The sequence below is a fragment of the Pantherophis guttatus genome, chromosome 1, assembly GCF_059756535.1.
Source record: "Pantherophis guttatus breed Tessera chromosome 1, ASM5975653v1, whole genome shotgun sequence".
Classification (NCBI taxonomy): domain Eukaryota; kingdom Metazoa; phylum Chordata; class Lepidosauria; order Squamata; family Colubridae; genus Pantherophis; species Pantherophis guttatus.
The window spans coordinates 123,466,310-123,490,012 of record NC_142063.1 but is presented as its reverse complement, the minus strand read 5'-3'; the positions used below and the strand labels follow the sequence as shown (position 1 = coordinate 123,490,012).

The 23,703-nt window shown below is 41.7% G+C and overlaps 1 protein-coding gene across 2 annotated transcripts in view; it reads left to right on the top strand.

The window, feature by feature from the left end:
• CNTNAP5 (contactin associated protein family member 5) overlaps positions 1-23,703 on the top strand; it is a 414,934-nt gene that overhangs the window by 99,746 nt on the left and 291,485 nt on the right. For both annotated transcript variants that reach the window (XM_060687892.2, XM_060687893.2), the window contains exons 2-3: positions 1,527-1,637; positions 12,375-12,568. In XM_060687892.2, coding sequence (XP_060543875.1) covers positions 1,527-1,637; positions 12,375-12,568 — 305 coding nt within the window. The remainder of the gene's footprint in view (positions 1-1,526; positions 1,638-12,374; positions 12,569-23,703) is intronic.

The window sequence follows — 23,703 nt, the reverse complement described above, 5'->3', positions numbered from 1 at the left end:
ATCCACCGCCACCCCGGCGATTTTAAGAATAAAGTAGAATACATAAAATACCTCTTAAATGTTGCTGCCCCACAATCATGTACTTACAGTGCTCCTGGCATGGGTGTCTTCTACACTGCTGTCCATATAGATTTAATGCATTTCATTCTAAAGATTGTGATTGGTGGTGCCTACAGCTGAAGTTCCAATCATGCCCAGTATTGTATAGTTAGTATGTAGAAAGTCTTCTAGTTGGTGTGCACACTGCTCTGCAATTTTTCCCTTTTTCCCCCCTTTCTCTTTGTACAATATAGAACTTTTTTTTATTCCTTGAAGCTATGGGCTAACCGGTCAATTGTTTGAACTGATAGCTGCTAAAGAGCACAAAAGAAGATGGTCAGGCTGTGGCCACTTTTTCAGAGACCATTAAAACTTAGAAGTGGAACTGACCTAGAGGAGCTTTTGATTTGTACTCAATGTTGTGGCTATTGCAGTATCCCTTTGGTCACATGATCAGAATTTGGATTCTTGACAACTGGATCACAATAACAATGGTTGCAATGTCCTAAGGCCATATGATCAACATTTCCAAACATTCCTGTCTCTTCCCACAAGGAAAGTCAACGGAGAAAGTAGTAAGCCACTCCTAGAAGTTGTTCCCAATGCTTTTTCTCCCGAGGAACCTCCAGAAGGCATGGTGACCTTGTATTTTGTAGCACCCGCCTGCCTAAAAGACCCACCTGCACACTTTCTGACTTCGTAAATTTGAATTCTCCTTTGCAACATAATCTTAGGAGGCTAGACCCACAAGTATATATGTCAGCGTTCCAGAAAACCCCCAACTCCCAGTAAAGATGCAGAAGCAGGCATTTTCCAAAGTTCTCTTTACTAGAATAGGTAAACTGGCACATCTGAGAAATCCTGAATCTGAAAAGCCTGGGCTTTCCTTCAGTAATTCAAAGCTCCCAAAACCATCCCCCTTCTCCCCTTTCGATCACATGCTCCAATCAATGTCCGTTCCACCTCCACCCAGCCCCTGACCTTGACCGATAGGAAGAACGCTATTATGTCTACCAATTCCCCTCTCCTAAATCCCCCCTCCTACTTTCCCACACTTGAGGAGGTGGCAGCATTGAACCTTCCGGCCTAATATGGCTTCCAAGGCTGACACTATATTTTTTTTGATATAAAGTAGGATATTTCACACCACATCTGTTGAAAGCTATATAGTACCATGCATATTTTTGCAGAGAATTTTATTACCAAGCTTGTTTCTTTTAAGGTAATTCATTAATTAGAAGGAGCAGGTGCAGATATAAGATACCTTCTCTCTCTCTCCCACTCTCTCTCTCTCTCTCTCTCTCTCTCTCCCTCCCTCCCCCCCTCCCTCTCTCTCTCTCTCTCTCTCTCTCTCTCTCTCTCTCTCTCTCTGTGTGTGTGTGTGTGTGTGTGTGTGTGTGTGTGTGTGTGAAATGATCCTGATAAGCCAAAAGTTTTTTTTTCCATTATATTTCATGCTTTCTATATATTTTTTTCTTGTTTTGTAGATAATTGTGAAGAGCCACTGATACTGTCATTACCTGCATCCGCTTTTGAAAGTTCATCCAAACTCTCCAATAACCACAGCCCCAGCTTTGCGAAACTCATCAGACGGGACGGTAAGATCACAGAGTGTCATCATGCTGTCATGGTGCATATTTCTTTAGTGCATTTTTATATAAGCTACCGGCAATGTGTGAAAAGCTTGCATTGTATAGAATGGCTGAAGAATGTATAGAATGTGTGACATTTAGGCAAAGTATGAAATGTCTGTGATATTTTAATATGCTATACACTTTCCCTAGGCATTGTATAAATATAATACCTAGGCATTATGCAGAATGACAAGAACTATTTAGGCAAAGCATGAAAAGAGAGTCATGAAAAGGGTAAGGGTGAGGTTAGGGTTAACTCTCACCCTAACCCTTTATTGAAAAGACATATATGAAAATGAAAGAAGAACTGGAAAATAAAGTACAGGAGTTTCTTACTGAAAAACAACAATAACATAAAAAGATTAGTATTGACCTACTTGTTGCAACAAGGAAGGCTGGAATGGCATTTTAATCAGAGTATTTTATACTTTGCCAATTTGTCTTTTGGCATTGTATAGAATGCCAAGGAAACGTGTGGAAATATTAAGCGTTTCATACTTTGATGTCTTATTTTTTGGCATTCTATAGATTTCCTAGGTGTTCTATAAAATGCCTGATTTTACACATTGACGGTAATGTATACATTCTTGAGCCAATCCAAGTTCTCTTAGCAATTCCCAAAGGTGGGGTTAACTTAACTTTGGAAAAAACTGATGGAAAGAGAAAGAAACTGAAGAACAATAGGGTCGATTATGAAATTGATCGTAACAATCAGTTGCACATAGTTTGAAACATCTTTATTTTTTTCTAATCCTTTTCTGCATTCTTTTACTAGTATGGAAGATAACCAACATTTGTTCCACACTGCCTTGGATTAGCAGTAACTATTTCTCACTCCTCACAGCTTCCTAATCCTAGGAAGTTCGGATAACATTGATGAGGAAAGGAAAAAATTAATAGGCTTTTTCTACGTGACCAAAATTGTGTTGAGAAGGAGAAAGAGCTCTTATGTCACTAAAACAAAATTTAAAGCAGTGGTGGGCTGCTGCCAGTTTGGACCGGTTTAGGCAAACTGGTAGTTCTGATGATCAGCTGACCCTGCCCCCCCCGCCCCTGCCCTATCCTGTCCTATATTTCCTTCTTTCTGGCTCAGCTGATTTGCATGGCACAGCTGATTTCCGTGCCTCCGCTGTTCTACTTATTGGGGCTGCCTTAGAAGGTAAGCAGCTGAGCTTCAAATTGCTCTATTTTGAACACTGTGCGCAAGCGCATTAGGCTCCTGTGCACTCACAGAAATGGTTGTTAAACTGGTTGCTGCCCACCACCTGTTTAAAAGCAATCTGTTCACAACTGATTAAGGAATAACTATTACAGTCTCAAAGTCAATAGAAATTTTCCATTAACCATATCACAATATTTCACCTGTCTCCTGGATATCTTACCTAGATTTCTGCCAGTTTCTTTTTTAGGATGTGTCCTCTTTTGTTAGTCTAATAACTTTATGTGAAGGAATGGATCCTTTGTAGGGATTTTCTTACAGATCACACATTCAATGCCTTACTGAAGTACTGATAGCTACCTGACTCTATCTTATTCTATGTTTGCTGCTTATTAGTCTGAATTATTACATGTATATGGCTGTGCACATATTAATAATATCAGACTAATATTCATATCAGATGAATCCATGAAAGATGAAGATGTCCTCATTGAAGGTTATATAGGTCAGTGATGGCGAACATTTTCAGCACCGAGTGCCAAAAAGGAAGTGCTTTGTGTGCATGCGTGCTTTGTGTTTGGCTACTATTTTGGTTTTTTATCAAGATGTATTCATCTCCTGATGAACTCAGAAGAATCATTTGGTGATATCTGGAAACTGGTATGACAACCTGAGCTCTAGGGAAATATCTTGAGTGGTGACAGTGAGCTTATCCAGTTGCACAACAGACAGCTTCTCTTAGCCAACATTAGCTGCATTTAGTCCAAAATCAGGCTGCTCCAAGATTCATGTTATGCTCCGTGCATTCATTTCCAACTGGCACTTGGGTGAAAGCAATGATCCAGAATGTGGATTGATCACCATACTCCGTCAGTTGTCATCTGTGTTGAGCGAATATGCAATGCCTAATCACAAACTGGAACCTATTTTAGTAGCTCAGTTGTTTTTAATGATACCCAAAATATTTGTTGTAGGCATTTCAGATATATTAGGAATCAAAGTCTTTCAGACATCATAACCAGAGTCCACAATATCTTTATATTTATTTGGAGGCAGCAAATACATATGGTTATCATCAGTGGTGGGATTCAAGTAATTTAACAACCAGTTCTCTGCCCTAATGATTTCTTCCAACAACCAGTCTGCCAAACTGCTCAGAAAGTTAACAACCGGTTCTCCCGAAGTGGTGCGAACTGGCTGAATCCCACCACTGGTTATCATACTAGAAAGAAACATTAATTAAAATCAGAAAAGCAAAATCATTTTTGCCGGTTTTAATTATGAAGAAACTTAGCTTATCACAGCTGAGAGATAATAGCTTCCATTATTAACAAGTTTCCTGCTACATCGATCTGAAGAGATCAGATGGTAAAGATCTTCAGTCCAGTTTAGTTTAGGGTAGAACAAAAAAGTTTGTAAGACTAAATAGCTCTTGGTTTAGTTGGAATGTTTTTGTGTGCAATGTTATGGTCTCAGGCATAAATGGTTAAAATCCAGAGTTTCTCGTGAATTCCAAACTAGGTAGACACTTTATTCAAAAACAATATGCTGTTAAATGTCTACTTTCTAGTAGATTCATTTAAAAAGATCAATTGCCTTAATGAGATTAAGTCTTCTTGTGATGGTCTAGGTGGCTATAAGCAGAGGCTAACAGGCTACACAATTTTACAGATGGGAACAGTTGAGAAGGAAATTTATTAGAGTCTTCAGTAGCTATATCGATTGCCTCTCAGTTGCAGTTCCCCAATTGTAATGCAATCATGTTTTTATTATTTAGTTATTAACTGAAGGGTGGTTTTTTTTGCCATGCATTGGCAAGATTCTCTGGATGATTTATATTAAAAAAAATAAAATACAGTTATACTATGATTTTGTAACATATTTGAAATACAAATGTAAGTATCTCGAATAGTAGGGTTTAAGGTTTAAGGTTGTGCTTAGAAGTTTGGTTTTGGTGACTCGGTGTGGTGTTTCCAAATAGCTGAACAATGGAATTTAATGAAACAAAGTCTGTTGTGGGTAGATGTCATGGATCCACCCAAGACCCCTCTACAGATGTGACTTCAGAGGAGGAGGGTGAGTTTGAGTCTGTAGAAGAAAGTGTGGAGCCAGTATTGGTCAGGACTGGGACTGAGAGAATGCTAGCCTGATAGAGCAGTCTCAGGTGATCTAAGGACACATAGAGCAGAGAGGAGACAGGCACAACACTGGTCAGCTAGACTACTCATGAGGAGGCAACCTTACCTCTCATGAAGGGCTGCACCACCTTGCCTACTTAGCCCTGACCTGAGGACTTGAGCGTTGCTGGAGCAACATTCCCAGTTCTGTGCCTTTTGTCCTTGTGCTGTGTTTCCTGGTCAGTTTGACTCCTGGCCTGCTTTCCTGGACTTTGTGTGTTCCTATTGGACTTGGTTACCCAGTGTCTCTTGCTGTACTGAGCTTGGAATCTGGACCTGTGCAACAGGGGTGCTTTCTGAGGACCTGTTTGTGGTGGTGGTGGGGGTTGAATAATCATCTGTAGAACTCTTGCTATATATGCATGTGTGTGTAGGGAGCAAGGAAGCACACTAGGAGACTGTAATACAGGGGTGATAACTATGATCCTTATATGATCTCTGGATTTCAGCTCCCCGAATTTCTGACCTAGCATGGATTCAAAATTTCCATGTAATAAAGAGAGTTGAGCGTGAATCAAGGAAGCCATTTCCACAGCATCATGCTGTTCCTTCCAACAGACATTTAGGAACTAAATCTGGATTCAGTACCTTAAATCAACCAATGTGATAAGGTGCCTCACTATCTTCTCAACACTTTTTATAAAACTTTAGCAGAACTTGGAAATGGAAATATTCTGTGAACCAGAATATTATATGTTTGCATCTTGTAGTTGGCAAATTACTTCTTCTACAGATGTACTTAATAATTATGAAAAGGTCCATAGCAAATGGTTCATTATTTTCTCCATTTTTAGTTAGACCAAAGATGCTCAGTTCTGAATCTGCTAGTTGTGATAACTTCTTTTGTTCAAAAGTATGACTAATTGCTTCTCTTGGTCCTGAGGACAGAAAACATTATATGGAATAGAAATGGTGAAATTGGACATTGTTCCTTTCCTTTAATTTAAAACAGCAGATTTTGACTTTCAGTTTTCCAATGTTTTAAGCATTTCCCCTCTATTAAAAGTATTCTTTCAAAAGGTCACCATTGGAGCAGACTGATTTCACCATAAATGGAAAATAGGTTTTGTCATACTCAAATTAGTTTTTACAAATCTGAGTATATTCTCTTTAACTTCACAGATTAGACAGTATGATAGAATCAAACAGGTAAAGCCCATTTTTAAATAATGTTTAGATTCAAGGGGTTGGGTTGATATGTTGGCTGCTTTATATCTCTTATTATTTAGACTAGTCTGGGAGTTTTGATGAAATGTAAAAAAAGACTCAGAAATAGTGTACCTTCCTTAAATGGAAAGGATTGAAACTTTTTAGGATACATTCTAAAAAGTATATCTTTATTTGAGAATATAGATGCAAAATAGAAATTGGTGTGTAGATTTGAATTAATACTATCAGATCTGATCTGTAAAAGTCAGTTCAACATTCAGATGGCGGCCAAGATATAAAACTACTGACTTTTGGCTTCAGAATCAGAATAGAGCTGGAAAGGACCTTGGAGGTCTTTTAGTCCAGCCCCCTGCCTAAGCAGGAGATCCTATACCATTTCAGACAAGTGACTGCTCAGTCTCTTCTTAAAAACCACCAGTGATGAAGCACCCACAATGTCTGAAGGCAAGCTGTTCCATTGGTTAATTGTCTTCACTGTTAGGAAGTTTCGCCTCAATTCCAGGTTGTTTCTGTCTTTGATTAGTTTCTATCCATGGTTTCTTGTCCTGCCCTCTGGTGTTTTTTGGAAAGTAAATGGACCCCCTCTTCTTTGTGGCAGCCTCTCAAATACGGGAATACTGCTATCATGTCTCCCCAGTTCTTCTTTTCTCTAGACTAGTCAAACCCAAATCCTCCAACTGTTCTTCATATGTTTTAGTCTCCAGGTCCTTAATCATTTTAGTTGCTCTTCTTTGTACTTTTTCCAAAGTCTCAACATCTTTTTTGTAATGTGGTGACCAAAACTGTGTTTGTCTTTGTTTTTTCTACAAAAAGTCTGGTTAGCCACTTCCATACAGCAGCTAACCAGACTTTTACACCTCGGATCTGATAGCCTTACTCTGAATAACACTCAGAGTACTTTTAATAGGGTTATTTAACAAGAAATATATTTCATGCAAAATGTATTTTCATTATTATCTTTGCTGTTTTCCTTCTATCTCAGCTTCCACAGAAATATTTTAAACTTAGCCTTCTTTTCTCTATTCAGATTTGATGCATTCTGAAAGTAATAGGAAATCACTAGACAACATGGCTCTATGACATTAAAAAATTAGGAGAATATAGTGGGTGATATTTCAAGAAGACGTTTCAAATATTGTTTGGCATTTTAATTAAAATATCATTTCTAATTCCATTGGGTTATTGGAACATAACTGCTTCTAGGAATATAAGACATCCCTTGATGGGATTTTCCGAATCTTAATGAAATTCATTTAGCTTCTTCAAAATTTCCTCGGAGGTTTTCACTAATTCTTCAAATGCACCTGAACTTTGACATGGACTGAACAATATTTGAATCCAAATCAGAAAAAAACTATGTTTCACTCCTTGTCTCCTAAATTATCATCATAATTATCATCATTAGTTGAGGATATTAAAATTTCAATAAATGTCTATGGAAGAAAGTTCTTAGAGAGGAACATTTATTCAGATATGGATTACATTTACAACTTAAAATAAGGATTCTCAATACTAAAGCATTGCAGAAAGATATGTATTTATTCACACTTTTACTAGTTTCATCACACCAATTTCTCCTAAAATGATTTTTAACACCTACCGCTGTTTCTGCAAGTCTTATTTGCATTTCTTTGTGCATCGTGTTGTTGAATCCTAAAAATCAAACACTGTCTCTTTGCCTCAAACTAGAGTGGGTTTTATGTTTATATTTCAAATAAGAAGGCATACCATCATTAAAAATGGACATCTCTCAGACCACATAAAACATCCAACTTGTGGTGAGCGATGAACATGAATCTCAGGCAGAATTTATGTCTTGCCTCTACTTTCCTATGGAAAGGAAAAAGATGTTGGCATGTTTATATTGTAAATAAGTACTGTAGATTTATGGGAAATTTGAAAATATTGCAGACAATGAACATGGGGAATTTAACAGAACAATAAAACCAAACAGAATTGCTGAACAGCTATTAATAAGGAAATCAAGTAATTGAAATATGCCTGTTGTGTAATGTTCAGTCTGGGCTGTGAACCTGTTCCTGTCTTATTGCTGCTTCGTGCTATGGTTAATGTAGTAATAAACTTTCATTTTCCTGGGCCTCAACAACTGGCATATGCTCTCCGGAGCTTATATATCACAAGGGAATGCTGAAACATATGGCAAGAAAGAAAGCATAGCATTCTTTGAGCAAGCCAAAATATTCAACAAATATTTTTGTGAGAGATTCCCTGCCTCTCCCAAGGAGAGAAAATTCAGTAAAATACTTTTGAGGAAAAGGAAAATAGAAACTTGCCTTTAGTGCTTTCTATGTTAATTGATATAGAAATGAGAAGGAATTTCTATGAGAAGGAAGGACTCACTGGAGAAGAGCCTAATGCTGGGAACAACTGAGGGCAAAAAAAGAAGAGGATGGCAGAGAATGAGGTGGCTGGATGGAGTCAAGCAATTGGCATGAGCTTAAATGGACTCAGGGAGATGGTAGAGGACAGAAAGGCCTGGAGGAATATTGTCCGTGAGTCATGATGGATCGGACACGACTTCGCAACTAACAACAGCAACAATATTAATTGAGCAAAACAAGAAGATTGTAGAAAAGCTATATATAAATCTAATCTCTAACCACAAGTAGTACGTCTTGCTTAATTGTTCTTTCAGTTCCAAACTTAACACACTGGAAACCATATTTTATAAAAAATATACTGTATAGTCTAAAATGAAGGTCCTCTTTTCTACAATCTATAATGGAAAATTCTTACAATACCTAGCATTTTAGAGTGCATCCCCCTCTTATATCTATTCATTTTTTTTAAAAAAAGTTGTAAGTAACTTTGTAAACAATTGCTATTATGCTGTTAAATTGAGGGAGGAACATGGTGGCATGCATGGTTAGACACTGGCTTGACAAGCAGCAAGCTCATATTTGAGACCTGAGTGTTGCCATGGGGTGGGGTGAGCTCCCATCCTTCACTCCAGCTGGGGCATGAAAGGAGCCCCCAACTTGGCATCCCAAGGGCAATGGCAATGTCACTAGCTAATCCTTTCAACCTGGAATCTCTTCAGTGCCTCCAACATGAGGGCAATGTGATTAAGTTCATGTCAATGCTTAGAAACGACGGTACATAGCTAGATTTTGTCCAGGTGAAACTATCCCTAACTTGATCTTTCAGATCTGCCAAAAGTGCATCCATTGATGCTTTAATTCAAATTGATGCTTCTTCAAACTCCAACTTTTGCTCCCGTAGTGTGTCACAGGGAAAGCCACTTCCTGCACACTTCTGATATTTGTAGGTATGGACCAGAGGTGGGTTTTAGCAGGTTCTGACCAGTTCTGGAGAACCGGTAGCAGAAAGTTTGAGTAGTTCAGAGAACTGGTAGTAAAAATTCTGACTGGCCTCGCCCCCATCTATTCTCTGCCTCCCAAGTCCCAGCTGATTGGGAGGAAATGGAGATTTTACAGTATCCTTCCCCTGGAGTGGGGTGGGAATGGAGATTTTACAGTATTCTTCTCCGCCACGCCCACCATGCCACACCCACCAAGCCACACACACAGAACCAGTAGTAAAAAAATTTGAAACCCACTACTGGTATGGACACATCACAGTATCTGAATCTTTCTTTTCAAAAGCCTGGAATGCTACTTTACCAAGCATTCAATGGTCTATGGAATATTTCTTGACTGCTGGCTCCTTTTCCTGTTCATCCTAACAGAGAGAAACTATTTACCACTTCAGTGTCCTCACTGTCACTTCTAAGGCTGGGATCTGTCTGATCTGCACTGGATCTTCCTAAACATTATTTTGCTTACATGTAAAATCAAAGATACTGTATGGTATTTTGCACTCTTGTCTTGTCTTTTTGATGTTGGTATTGTAGTTTGTTGGCCACTATTGTAAAACTGTTGGCCACTATGTCATGCTCCAGATGTATTAGCATAAATTGATTATAACCTTAACTGATTATTTTTCTTATTTTCTTATTTTTCTATTCCTTGACAGGATTCTACAGATTCCAACATTTTTTGTAGTCTTCTGATTTGATAACGACAAGAGTATACATCTAATTTTGGTTCTCTTACTAGAGGTTCTTAGAATATCTTATAAGATAGTTTGAATGTTGAAATCTCTATTGTATAAAATTTCAGTATATTCCTTCCACTTTTGATTTTCTTTGAATTTACTGCTGTCTGTTTCTATCGTGAAATGAAAGCTTATTCCTTTCACTAAAATCTATTAGACAGAAAAGCTGCTATGAGATTACTGTTTGTTTGTTTTTGATGCTGTAGACTGATCAGTTAATCTTGTATTACAGTCACAGACCAGAGTTAAAGCTGTAGATCAGGGGTCTCCAAACTTGGCAACTTTAAGACTTGTGGACTTCAACTCCCAAAATTCTGGGAGTTGAAGTCCATAAGTCTTAAAGTTGCCAAGTTTGGAGACCCCTGCTATATATTAACATGGCTTCCCTCCTAAGACATCTGTCCATTGGCATCCATCAGCATACCAATTCAATGTTGGAATCTCCTGAGTTCTGAGATCATTTGGAAGACTGTTATTATTTTCCATATCTGTTTTTATCTTTAATGTCTTTATAGATGTTGTTATAATACTGGGTTTTGTTTTTTTGTTTTTTTTGTCTCTTTTAACAATTTTCTGAAATTGAGTTGCTTCCTGAGACCTTTAACAGTTTTGGCTTTGACGCCCTTTTTCTTTTTGACAATAGCCACCTTTTTTTTTCTGATATCCAATTAGCTTCCTTCTGTTTCTTGATCTCCTGTAGTCTGCTTTCACATTCATCCGTAACAACTTATTTAAATTAATTCCACACTTCCTCCTTCAATGAGGTTCAGAACTTTCAAAATGATTCCTGTAGATCTCTTTGAAAATGTTGGTATATGATCAAGATCATATTGCAGAAACTAATTGGCTTTTTTTTCTTCCACTTTAGTTTAATTTGAAACCTGTGTATGAACAATTTGTGATCTGTTCTATAGTTAGTCCTTGGCTACATCTTTGCTCTTACAACTGAGTTCTGGCACTTCCTTTTAACAATAATATGAACGCTTTGGCTTCTATGGACTCCATCTAGAGATGTTCACATATAAAGGCTTCATTTGATTATGAAGACTATGCTAGTAACAAAGAAACCTTGGTTTAGCAAAAATTTGAAAAGCCCTCCTTTTGCTTCACTTTATTTTCCTAAACCATACAGTCCATCACATTTTCTTCCTTAATATTTCTCACTTTGGCATTCTAATCTCTAACCACAAGTAATATGTCTTGCTTGCTTGTTCTTTCAGTTCCAAACTTAACACACTGGAGACCGTGTTTTATAAAAAATATATACAGTATTATTTAAAGTGAAGCCCCAAATGTAAATGCTGGAAGCTTTATATAGACCTAGAAAAAAAATATAGTAAGGTCTCTCAATTTCCAATCTTAAATTCTGTTCATTCTATGTCAATGTTATTTTGGGATTATTTTTTTAAAAAAGAAAAAGTTCATATAAATATATATGTCCATATGTCGTGAGGCGTTATATGTGCATGCACTGTGTGTGTGTGTGTGTGTGTGTGTAGTATACCTCTATAAAGCAGCATTTTGTGTTACTTTCATAAATGTATACATTTCTGTATCCACTGCATTCATAAATGTACACACAAACACATGTATGTCTAATAATTTCTTATTGTGGAACTGCATCCAAATTTGAGTAATAACTGAGTTTCACTTGTTGTATTAATTTAAAAAAGGTCAATTAAAATTAAAATGCAAGTCAAAGAAAAGTATTCCTCATGCCTGATCTAGATTCTAAACAGAATCTAGCTGTCCGTATCTGGTAAACAAGATTCCTTAGCACTTATGAGGGCAACAAGAAAAAAAAAGCATTAAGAGAATTAACATACGACAGGCTGAACATGCACAAACATCAGACATAAATCACTACTTGGGATTGGATGTATCGGTAGAAACAAGGTGAGAAGCAATGATGAATTTTCCTGCTAGAATGGGCCTTTTATGGCAAGCTTCCACAGCCTATATAAGGTATGTTTCTAAGTAATGGAAATCAGGAAAAATATGCAATCCTGAAGGAAAGAACTAGTACAGTACATTCTCTAGAACATTAGTGGAGATTTAGCACTCATAAAAAGTAGGTGCATGAATACAAAAATCATTCTGGGTTATCTTTTCTTTTAGGAGCTGGTGGCTGGTCCCCTTTGGATTCCAGTAAGGAGCAATGGCTCCAAATTGATTTGGGAGACAGAGTAGAGATTACAGGCATTGCTACTCAGGGAAGATATGGAAGCTCAGACTGGACCACAAGCTACAGTCTAATGTTCAGTGATACTGGTCGCAACTGGAAGCAGTACAGACAGGAGGACGTCATCTGGGTAAGTCTAAATCTTTTGGATAAGCTATCACCAGCTGTTTCTAGGCAAAGTGTCCTTCTCTACCTAATTTTAATTTTCCATCTTCAGAAGGATTCCAGCCATATAAATACTATTTGAGGTACCATTGTAACTTTTCTTTTTAAATGATCTACCTACATAGAAAAGATATGTTTCTATAGCAATACCAATGAGAATGAGGACTGAAATTTTAAACAGATTTGTCTAAATCTTACGGCTATGGAAATAAAATGTAAACTAACACATCATATTTTATAACAAAAAACTGAGAAATTTGGACAATCAATATATACACCCCTCAAACTACACCACTACAGATTTGGTAATTTTTATAGATAATATTAAGGCAGCTTATTTAAATCTTGTTTCTTAAACTAGCAATAGAGGCCCAATTTACATATAATGCTAAGAATTTAGATATCATGGATTAAACCCAGGAAGGTGTATTGTGATTTAATGTTGTAAAAGAACTTGGTCATAGTTTTGTAAATCTTATATAATTTTATGTGACATATTATGCATTATGGGAGTTCTTGATTAGTGTCACTTCATTGTGAGGTTCTTAGTGAAAATGAATCAGTTGAATTCTACACTGTATCTCTGTGATAGGTGGGTTATTGCACTACTGGGTCTGTTGTGGGTATTTGTAGATCAAGAAATTTACATAAATGCTTCAATTTTATTAATTTGTACCTTACTACTCTCCAGTAACTTTGTTTTAAGAAGTTGGGTTATACAATAGCTAAAAATGAACTAGAATCTGTTCCTGAACATTAATATTTCATCAATGGCATTATTCAGTGTGTTACTGTCTAAATTCTGCTGGTGTTTGAAAATTAATGTAGGAATAAATAATGCTTGTCTCTCTGCTTTGGTGCAGTAGTGAGAATTATTGAGAACATGTAAAATGTTAAGAACATTCTCAACACATGTTGTGTAAATAAAATTATTAGAATTCCTTTTCTCATTCTCTTCAGAACACTCATGATTTAAATAGTGTTTCAAACCATTTGTTCTCCAGCACAGTCCAATTCTACTAATAATTGACATGATTAATAAAGTAGTGGGAATTTTATTAAATGTTATTCAATGAATTAATTAAATGGGAAATGCACTGGAATTCTATGACTTAATTCTATAAACTCATGGTATAATTTAGGTGAACAATTTCTGTATTTTATTTGTCTTAAAATTTATGGATCAATTTTTAGTATTTGTACTAACTAGAACATATTTTATCAATAAAATATTTTAAAGCTAGCATGAAATCATTGGAATAACAATACAATAATAGTTAAATAGTTAAGGGGGATGCGGTGGCTCAGTGGCTAAGATGCTGAGCTTGTCGATCAGAAAGGTCGGCATTTCGGTGGTTTGAATCCCTAGCGCCATGTAACAGAGTGAGGTCCCGTTACTTGTCCCTGCTTCTGCCAACCTAGCAGTTCAAAAGCATGTAAAAATGCAAGTAGAAAAATAGGGATCATCTTTGATGGGAAGGTAACAGCATTCTGTGCACCTTTGGCATTTAGTCATGCTGGCCACATGACCACAGAATTGTCATCAGACAGCGCTGGCTCTTCGGCTTAGAAATGGAGATGAGCACGGCCACCTAGAGTCGGGAATGACTAGCACAAATGTGCGAGGGGAACCTTTACCTTTTTAATAGTTAAGAAATTACATTTAAAATCAGAACTAGGGGTCCATTAAAAAGTTTCAGTATCAAAGACTATTGCAGGATTGTTTGCAATCTGTCATGGACCAACAAACCAGTATTTCTCTAAACATCCAGTGTTTGTTTAGATGCTCTCGTAAGCCAGTTCATGCCAATTTGTGCACCAGGCTTCAAATGAAAAGGGAAAGAAAAAGATGCATAAAATTGAGATTTTCTTTCCACCGATTTTTCCAAGGCATGAGAGAGAGAGGTGGAGGGAGCGGGAGAGAGAGAGAGAGATTGTTTTATAAGGGGGGAGAGGCAGACTTTTCCCCATTTCTTTTTCAATTTGAAAACTGAAAAATGTGACCAGATACAGTGGGAAGAGTGAGGCTACAAGTCATTTTTGACTCCTAGAGACCCCCTGGACTAGTTCCTGAAATTTTCTTTGCAAAGGTTTTTGGACGTGGTTTCCCCTTGTGAGCTTCTTAGGGCTGAGAGAGAGTGACTGGCCCAAGGTCATTTAGCTGAGTTCATGCCTATGGCAGGACTAGAAGTCACAGTCCTGATTTCTAGCCTGCTGCTTTAATTACAACGCCAAATTGGCTCTCTCTTTTTGTTTTACAGGGCAAGCATTTTCCTTTAACTAAAACCAACTGTAGTTTGCTTACCACAGAGAATGCATATATTTTAGTAGGTAGTTTAATTTCACAATATGGAAATTGCATCACTATAACTCATTGTTTGATGCTCAATGTTGGCAGTAATAGTTGTGCAGTTCTGAAGCTAAATAAAGGGGTGGAGTGGGGGCTTCATTCCCATCTGCCGAGGAATCTGCATTTCAAATGATAAGAAAAGTATGGGATGCCAAGATAAATTTTAAACCTGTGTATTAATCCAGGAAGCATTTGATTGGTGTCATAGATATGCAGATCAAGCAAAGGTTTTCCTATCTCTATCATCTACCTCATTTCAGAGAAAAATCTACAGTGAAGGGTTCAATCTGTTGGCTGGTTCATGTAAATGAATCCATCAGCATTTTCATGTGAATGAACCACAGCATTCACCAAGCAATATTCCCATCTAAGCTTCTACGGAGATGGGAGGCAATTACCCAAGTTATACATTCCAAGGTGAAACTGGTTCTTTCAGCTTATTCAAATAAGGATGATAAAATATCAGCTTTGTCCTGAATGAATTGCCTTCCAAAGACTCATGATCTAAGCATTCGCTTTGATGCTCATCTCAAAATCCAAGGATGGCCGAACAGCTTAAGCTGACAGGTGTATATAATATACAAACTCAGTTTTAAATGTTGATATGATCACTCAATTTCTGGGCAAGAGTGCCAGTTATTAAATATACATGGACTCTGTCTTCCACAGAATTCAGGAAACACAAATCTAAATCCTATCATCATTATTATTTTTTCTTTGCATTTTTAAAAGTATAGATTGGCACATGCTTAACATATTGGCTGAGTTAGTGAAATCTAAGTGATCCAGCCTTCACTTCTCATATCAATTGCCTTACTTATGTAGTACTAATGTTGGCTGAGTCTGTGAGATGGTAGCATTTACTTTAGTCTGCCTGACTAGTGCAAAGGAAGCCAAAAAGCTGATAGTTCTTTCACCATTTGCTACCATGTTGAGAGGGAAAGATAACAAACCCAAATCCAGAAGGGGATAGACTCTCTTTTGCTGAGACATTTTAAACAATTGCTTGTATAACTCTGTTCTCCATTGAGAGTGGAGACAACAGCCAGCCTGGGTAATGGTCATCCAATCAGCATGAAGGACTGAGTCAGCCAATCATTCTTAGTCCCGCCCTTGTTGCCGGGCAGGCCAGCTTTTGGCTCAGTCCTTCAGCTCTGGCTGGCGTGTGGGACCTTGCCTCCGGCTTATTCCTGTTTTTTCTGCCTTATTACTGTTTTTCTGGTTTTGGACTTGGACTGTTTTTTGTGACTTCGGATTGCTTATTCCCTCATCTTGTTGATTTCTCGATTGGACTGACTCTGGACTGTTTTCTGGCTTCGGATTTGTGAGTGTTTTGGGCGCCATTGCTCAGCTATTCCCTCGTTGCAAGGGGAGTTCCCCTCCCTTCTTCTGCCTTTCCCTCCTACTAGTCCTCTAGATTTGCTGTAAAACTCTGGTTTTCGTCGGAATTAGATTCCCTGTGCCCTTCCCTCCTGCCCTTTTTTCACTTTCTCGGCTGTTTGGAAGGCTTTGGAAAGCGCGGCGAGTGGCGTCGGCCATTTTAAACGGACTTTTTCCCGCCGCTGAAAATCACGCCGTTTCCTTCTTCTATTTACTGGCAAACGGCCTGAGGAGGACTCAAATTACGGTGGATCGCCTCCTATGCTCCCTTCTCGTTGGTGCTGTGCTGCGGAGTGAGCGCTTGGCCTGGATCGTCGTCGCTGTGATATTGTGGAGCTTCGCGCCCCCCCTCTCTCAGCGCTAAGACCGGGCCTGTGACTAATCAAATTTGGCTTGTGGAGCTTCGCGCCCCCCTCCATTTTAACACGAAATCCAGGCCTGTGACTGAGCTTTTCAGCTAGTGGAGCTTCGCGCCCCCTCTTCTTGGCCCTAGCGCCCCGGATCTGCTCCATCAGTTCCGCTGCTGGAGGGGCTTCGCGCCCCCTTTTGTTGCGCTTCAGCGACTCGAACTTATGACCGGTCTCATTTAACGACCACCCTGCCATCAGTCTCCTCTCGCTCCGGGAGTCTTGTTCTCACACAGTTTCCAATTGCTGAGTCTTCGCCTGCAACTCGTTTAAGGACTGGTGGTCACTGTGCAGGTTTATAGTCATTTGGCGGCCCTTTCTTTCTGTGGAGTTTGCCACGCTCCCTCCTGTCCATTCAGGCCCATTGCCCTGGACCTGCTTGTTTTGTGGAGCCAAGCGCCCCCCGTCCTGTGTCACTTAATTGCCTTGAATTTCCACGATGCCTAAGGCTCTATCCAAGTCTAAACATGGCCGGAAAGCTGGTTCCTCTGCGGCTGGCCAATCAGAATCCTTGTCTACCTCCCAAGACTCGGCCCAGGAGGTCCCTGGGGCCCCTGCCCCGGCTTCTCGCTCCTCCCGCTCTCACCATCACTCCAAACGTAGCCTGTCGGCTTCCTCCAAGGTGGAGAAACGGAGGGACAAGGTCTTGTCTCAACTCTGTGAAAGGGCAAGTGCCAAATTGACTCCTATTCCTCCGCAAGCACCTCCGGCTTCAACGACATCGGCTCCTTCACCGGTGTCCAGACCTCCTACACCGGATCAGATGTCTCTTCAGGACTGTCCGGTTTCCATCTCTGAGGACAACTTGTGGGGCTCTGATTCAATGACTCAACCACCGGTTCCGGTTCCTGCTACCACTCAGGATCCTCCTCTTCTGGCTCCGGGCGCTGCTTCCTCTTCAGACACGGTATCGTACCAACTCAACCCGTCTCAACTTCAGCAGATGATTGACGCGGCTGTTCAAAAGTCTTTGGCTGCCCGGTCTTCTTCCTCGAGTCGGCAAGGATCAGTAAGGTCTGCTTCTCCTGTCTCTCTGGAGCACTCTTCCCGTGATCCCGCTAGCTCCGTGCGACCCGAATCTCTGTCTGGTTCCTATTCAAGCCACCATTCGGCCTTGGCTGATGGGGACTACGCTGACTCTGACCTATCGGAGGATGAGAACCTCCCGCCGGACCAACCGGCATTCACTGGCCTTTTTCCGCAGGCTCTGTTCAAATCCTTACTGTTCAAGGCCGTCAACACGGCCCGTTTATCTTCTCCTGCGGCTGATTCTGCTCCGGCTCAGCCCTCCTCGGGACCCTTGGATCCCATGTTTGCGGAGCCTGCTCGAACTATTACTTCAATTCCTACGCCTCCTCTCTTCTTGGACGTAGTAAAACGCCAGTGGGAGTCTCCTGCCTCTGCTACTCCTCCCTCATCTAATGACAAGAAGAATTTTCCTGTCTCCCCGGACCTCGATGCTCTTCTTCAGCTGCCCTCCATAGACGCTCCTGTTGCAGCTCTGCTCCCTAATGTCAATGTGCCTGGCGAGCCTGCCGAGGGTCTCCGTCCTGAAGAACGGCGTTCCGAATTTGTGCTTCAAAGAACTTTCCAGAGTTCTGCCTGGGCAATTAGGGCGACCACCACGGCTTCCTTCTTCAACCGGACCACGCTGCTCTGGTTGCGTCAATTACAGGAAAAGTTACCTTCCGTTGATTCTCGAGTTCGACAGGACTTAAACAAGATAGTCACGGCTGTTCAATTTTCTGCCTACTCTACACTGAACGCCGCCAGATTTGCTTCAAAAGCATTGGCTTCCTCTGTCACGGCTCGTCGCTTGGTCTGGCTTCGACACTGGCAGGCGGATGCCAGGCACAAATGGCGGTTGGCGTCTGTCCCATTTCATGGAGCTAAGCTTTTCGGGGATGCCTTGGATCCCTTCCTTACAGAGACTAGGGACAAAAATAAAGTTTTAGCCGCAGCCTACCATAGAGGGGAGTCCCGTTTTTCTCCCTATCCGTCTCGTCCTTCGGCTCGAGGTACTGATGGGGGGGGGTTCCTCCTCCGCCTCCTTCTCTGTCTTTCGACGTGAGGGTCCCTTCGCTAGATCCAGGGGCCCACAGGATAGGTCAGTTAGGGGACGGCAGTTTGCCTCTAAACGGCCCTTTCGTGGGGGAGGAGGTCGTTTCGCCCGTCGCCGTCACTGATTGCATTCCGGATCCTCCCATTGGTGGCAGATTAGGCCTTTTCGCTACCATCTGGGAGAATTCTACCTCGGACAATTGGGTCCTCGCCACCTTGAGATCTGGGTTGGCTATCGAATTTGTTGCTCCACCCCCCAACGCCTTCGTCTGCTGTCCGATTTCTCGTAATCTCGAGAAGCGGTCCCTTATGGACTCATCGGTTCAGCACCTCCTGGCTATCAGGGCAATCCAACCTGTGCCCTCGGGTCAGGAAGGCTCTGGTTTCTATTCCAGGGTATTTTTAGTCCCTAAATCATCGGGGGGGTGGCGTCCCATTCTGGACCTAAAACGCCTAAACAGGTACGTCGCGTACCGGAAATTTAAAATGCAATCCTTAAAGACCATCCTTGACAGTGTGCGGAGGGGCGATCTCCTTTCTTCCATTGACCTCACCGAGGCCTACCTCCACATCCCTATCCTCCCTTCCCATAGAAGGTTTTTGAGGTTTTGTTATGGCGGGGTGCATTTTCAGTATAGGGCTTTACCATTTGGCCTCTCGTCAGCTCCGCACACTTTTACAAAGGTGCTCGCTGCCTTGGCGGCTAGTCTCCGACTTCGTTCAGTTCACCTTTTATGTTATTTAGATGATATTCTGCTTATGTCCCCCTCACCTCAGCAGGCTGCCTTAGATGTACGTCTGACGGTAGAAACGTTAGCGGCCCATGGCTTTTCCATTAATCTGGAGAAGAGCCATCTCACTCCCTCCACTCGCCTGGTTCATTTGGGTGCCCTGATTGACACTCTTGAGGGTAAGGTTTTCCTCTCCCCCGATAGGCAGGATGGTCTGAGGCGATTAGTCGCTCAGGTCGAAAGGTGTCGGGCTGTTTCTCCCTATGTCCTGTCCCAGCTGTTAGGTAAGATGATATCGGCGATAGCTATAGTTCCCTGGGCTCAACTTCATGCTAGGGAACTCCAATGGTTTCTCTTGCCTTTGCAGAAGGCGGGAAAGGGTACTTCATCGAAACCAATCACGCTTCCTCCTGCGGTGCGCCGATCTCTCCGGTGGTGGCGTTCTCCTGCTCTCGCTGCGGGTTGCTACTTCCTCGAACCTCCACGGGTGGTGGTGACGACAGACGCCAGCCTCATGGGCTGGGGAGCTCATTGCCAAGGCCAACTGGCTCAAGGGACTTGGTCTCCATCAGAGGCTCGTCGCCCCATCAATTGGCTGGAGCTGCAGGCTGTCTTCCTCGCCCTGAAGTCGTTCCGTCATCTCATCTCTGGGACCCACGTCCTCGTCCTCACAGACAACGTCGCCGCCAAGGTGCATCTGAACAGGCTGGGGGGCACCAGGTCGAGGTCCCTTCTGAGGTTGACAATGGCGTTGGGTCTCTGGTCAGAACGCCACCTGTGTTCGCTGCGTGCGGAGCACATCTCGGGGGTTCTGAACATCCAGGCGGATTGGCTGAGTCGCCGGCTGATCGACAATGTGGAGTGGCACCTCCACCCGAGTGTCTTCCGGGACCTGTGTCTTCGCTTCGGCCTTCCAGTAATCGACCTCTTCGCGACTCACGAGAACACCCAGCTTCCACTGTTCTTCTCTCGATACCCGCACCCTCAGGCGGCCGGCGTCGACGCTCTTCGGTCTGCATGGCCCTCGGGCCTTCTGTACGCCTTTCCTCCGACATCCCTCATTCCCAGGGTCATTCGCAAGATTCTATCTGAGCAGGCGGAAGTGATCCTTGTAGCACCTCATTGGCCTCGGAGGCCCTGGTTTGCGGATCTCGTGTCCCTGTCGGTGATCCCATCATGGCGCTTACCTCTCGTGGACAATCTTCTCTCACAGGGTGCTCTCTCACACCCGGACCCGGCCTGGCTCACTCTGACCGCTTGGAGGTTGAGCGGTGCTCCTTGAGGGAGATACGCATTCCAGCGGACGTTATTCACACTTTACAATCTTCCCGGCATCCATCTACAGATCGAGTTTATTCAGCCACCTGGCGGGCTTTCTGCTCCTGGTGCTCCCAGATCGGCGTATCTCCGCTTCAACCTTCAATTGTCCATGTTCTAATGTTTTTGCAAAGAGGCCTTGCCCAGAGCCTTTCTCCTAACACTCTCCGTTGGCAAGTCGCAGCGTTATCTTCTGTTCTTACCTGCGGTTCCTTGTCATCCCTGGCCCATCACCCCTTGATCCGACGCTTTCTCTGGGGTGCCAAGAACTTATGCCCTCCTGTGCTACATCGATATCCGACCTGGGACCTTCCATTGGTCTTGCAGTCTCTCACGGGTCCCCCATACGAACCTATCAGGACTACCAGCCTCAGACTTCTTACTTGCAAGGTGGCCTTCTTGGTGGCCATAACTTCGGCCTGACGCATTTCGGAAATCGCCGCCTTATCTTCTCGCTCGGACCTTTGTGTGTTCCACGCAGACCGTGTGGTCCTCCGTTTGGACCCTACCTTTGTGCCGAAGGTCAATTCTGTCTTCCACCGTTCGCAGGAAATTATTCTACCGGATTTTTGTCCTCGGCCTTCTCACGCCCGTGAATGGTGTTGGCACGCCCTTGATGTCAGGCGGGCGCTGCGAATCTACTTGAAAAGGACATCTTCCTTCCGCCGATCGGAGTCCCTTTTTGTCTCCTTCTTGCCTACCTCCCAGGGTTCTAAGGTCTCATCTGCTACCATCGGTCGTTGGATTCGACAGACTATTGCTTCGGCCTACGACTTTCGTTCTCTTCCACGGCCTCCCAGTTTGACGGGTCACTCTACCCGCAGCGCGGCCACAACGGCTGCATGGGCGACGCAGGCCCTTTTGCTGGAAATTTGTAGGGCAGCTACGTGGTCCTCCCCTGGACCTTTCATTCGACACTACAAGATCGACCAGTTTGCGTCGGCGGAGGCCGCATTTGGACGTCGGGTCCTTCAAAGGGTCGTTGCCGGGGAGGTTGCGGCGGTCCAGCATGATCCCCCCCTGTTTACGGGACAGTGAACTTGGGTACGTCCCAGGCTGGCTGCTGTCTCCACTCTCAATGGAGAAGGATCGTTGGTCTTACCTGATACGTTCCTTCTCGTTGAGTGGAGACAGCAGCCAGACCCTCCCTTCTCGAGCTGGACCTTGCTTGTTTCCTATCTTGTCTCTATCTCCTGATGTTTCTCCTTTCCCACACGCCGAGTCTGCCTTCAAGTCTTCACCAAAAGCTGGCCTGCCCGGCAACAAGGGCGGGACTAAGAATGATTGGCTGACTCAGTCCTTCATGCTGATTGGATGACCATTACCCAGGCTGGCTGCTGTCTCCACTCAACGAGAAGGAACGTATCAGGTAAGACCAACGATCCTTATTTTAAGACTTTAAATAACCTAGTTACTCTTTCTCTATGTTTGTTAATCAGGCTAAAAGCAGCCATCTCAAGATTGCACAATAGACTCTAGGATAATTTATAATCCACTGCACAACATTCGCAGTTTGGGGACAGCGTCATCAGCACTGTGCTCAGACTTTGAACATTTCTTGTCCTTGTCAACATTCCCAAGGTATCTAGTTACATTTGTAATTGCTGGTAGATATAAGCAGTTTAAATGCTGTGAGGCAAACAATGAAATCTTAGTGGGAGTAGGGGAAGGAGATAATAAAATACGATACAGTACATTTTAAATTAGAGTAAAAAGACCAAGTAAAATTAAACCTTCAGGTGATTCTACAACACTGTGTGATTCCTGATTTCTATTACTGCTCACCATGGGAATAGATAGCCTACAGATAACTGCAGTTTCTCCTAATGCTGACAAAAGTAGAAAAAGCTTCTTATGGGGAACACAATTATAGAATACAAACACTGAGAAAGTGATGAAGATACTCTCCCTCCATTCTGATTTAGTATCTTCCAACTGCGGATGAACAGATGAGGCGAATGTAAAAAAAAACAACACCCCACATGCTCCTCTAAATAGCAATACTGCTGCAGAAAGAGAAAGAGAAAACAACACCAGCTTTATTCCCAGGATTTTTTTTAAGAAGTGAAATATGCCCAAATCACTCCAGAAGCTATCAAAGAACCGTACAATAGAAAGAATATAGAGAGGGAGAGAACAAAGGAAAACAACACATTTCCCAAATGTTGTAATATACTATATACACACCAACCACTACAGTAAAGTCCCAGTTCTTGATGCATATGCAGACTGGGGTTTTACTTGTGGTATATTTTTTACACTTGTACTTTCAACTTCTTCCTTTATAAGGGGCGGGCATAAGAGCACCAGCGTGCCTACCGTCCCTGTCCTAATGTTTCATCTACTTGTATCTATTTTATGTATTCAAGTCACGCTTATAATTATATATCCCGGACCTGCGCACGTTTCGCCGTGCTCTCAAAACTTTTCTATTTCAGCAAGCTGGCCTGGCCTAACTCTCCTCTTTTAAATTTTTTTAATTAGTGATTTTATAAATTGGGTGTTTTAATCTGTGTTTCGGCCAAAATATTTAATAATTTTAAGGGATTTTTAATATTTGTATTATCTGTATTTTATCTTGGCTGTTCACCGCCCTGAGTCCTTCGAGAGTAGGGCGGTATAGAAATTTGATTAATATTATTATTATTATTATTATTATTATTATTATTATTATTATTATTAATAATAATAATAATAATAATAATAATAATAATAATATAAATTACCTAATACGTTCTTGACAAATAAATAAATATAAATATATGTTCTACATAACATCATCACTGAAAGCTTTAATGGAAGATCCCATAAACCAGGAGTTGGTTATGTTACTTGTGAGTAACAAGTAAATGAG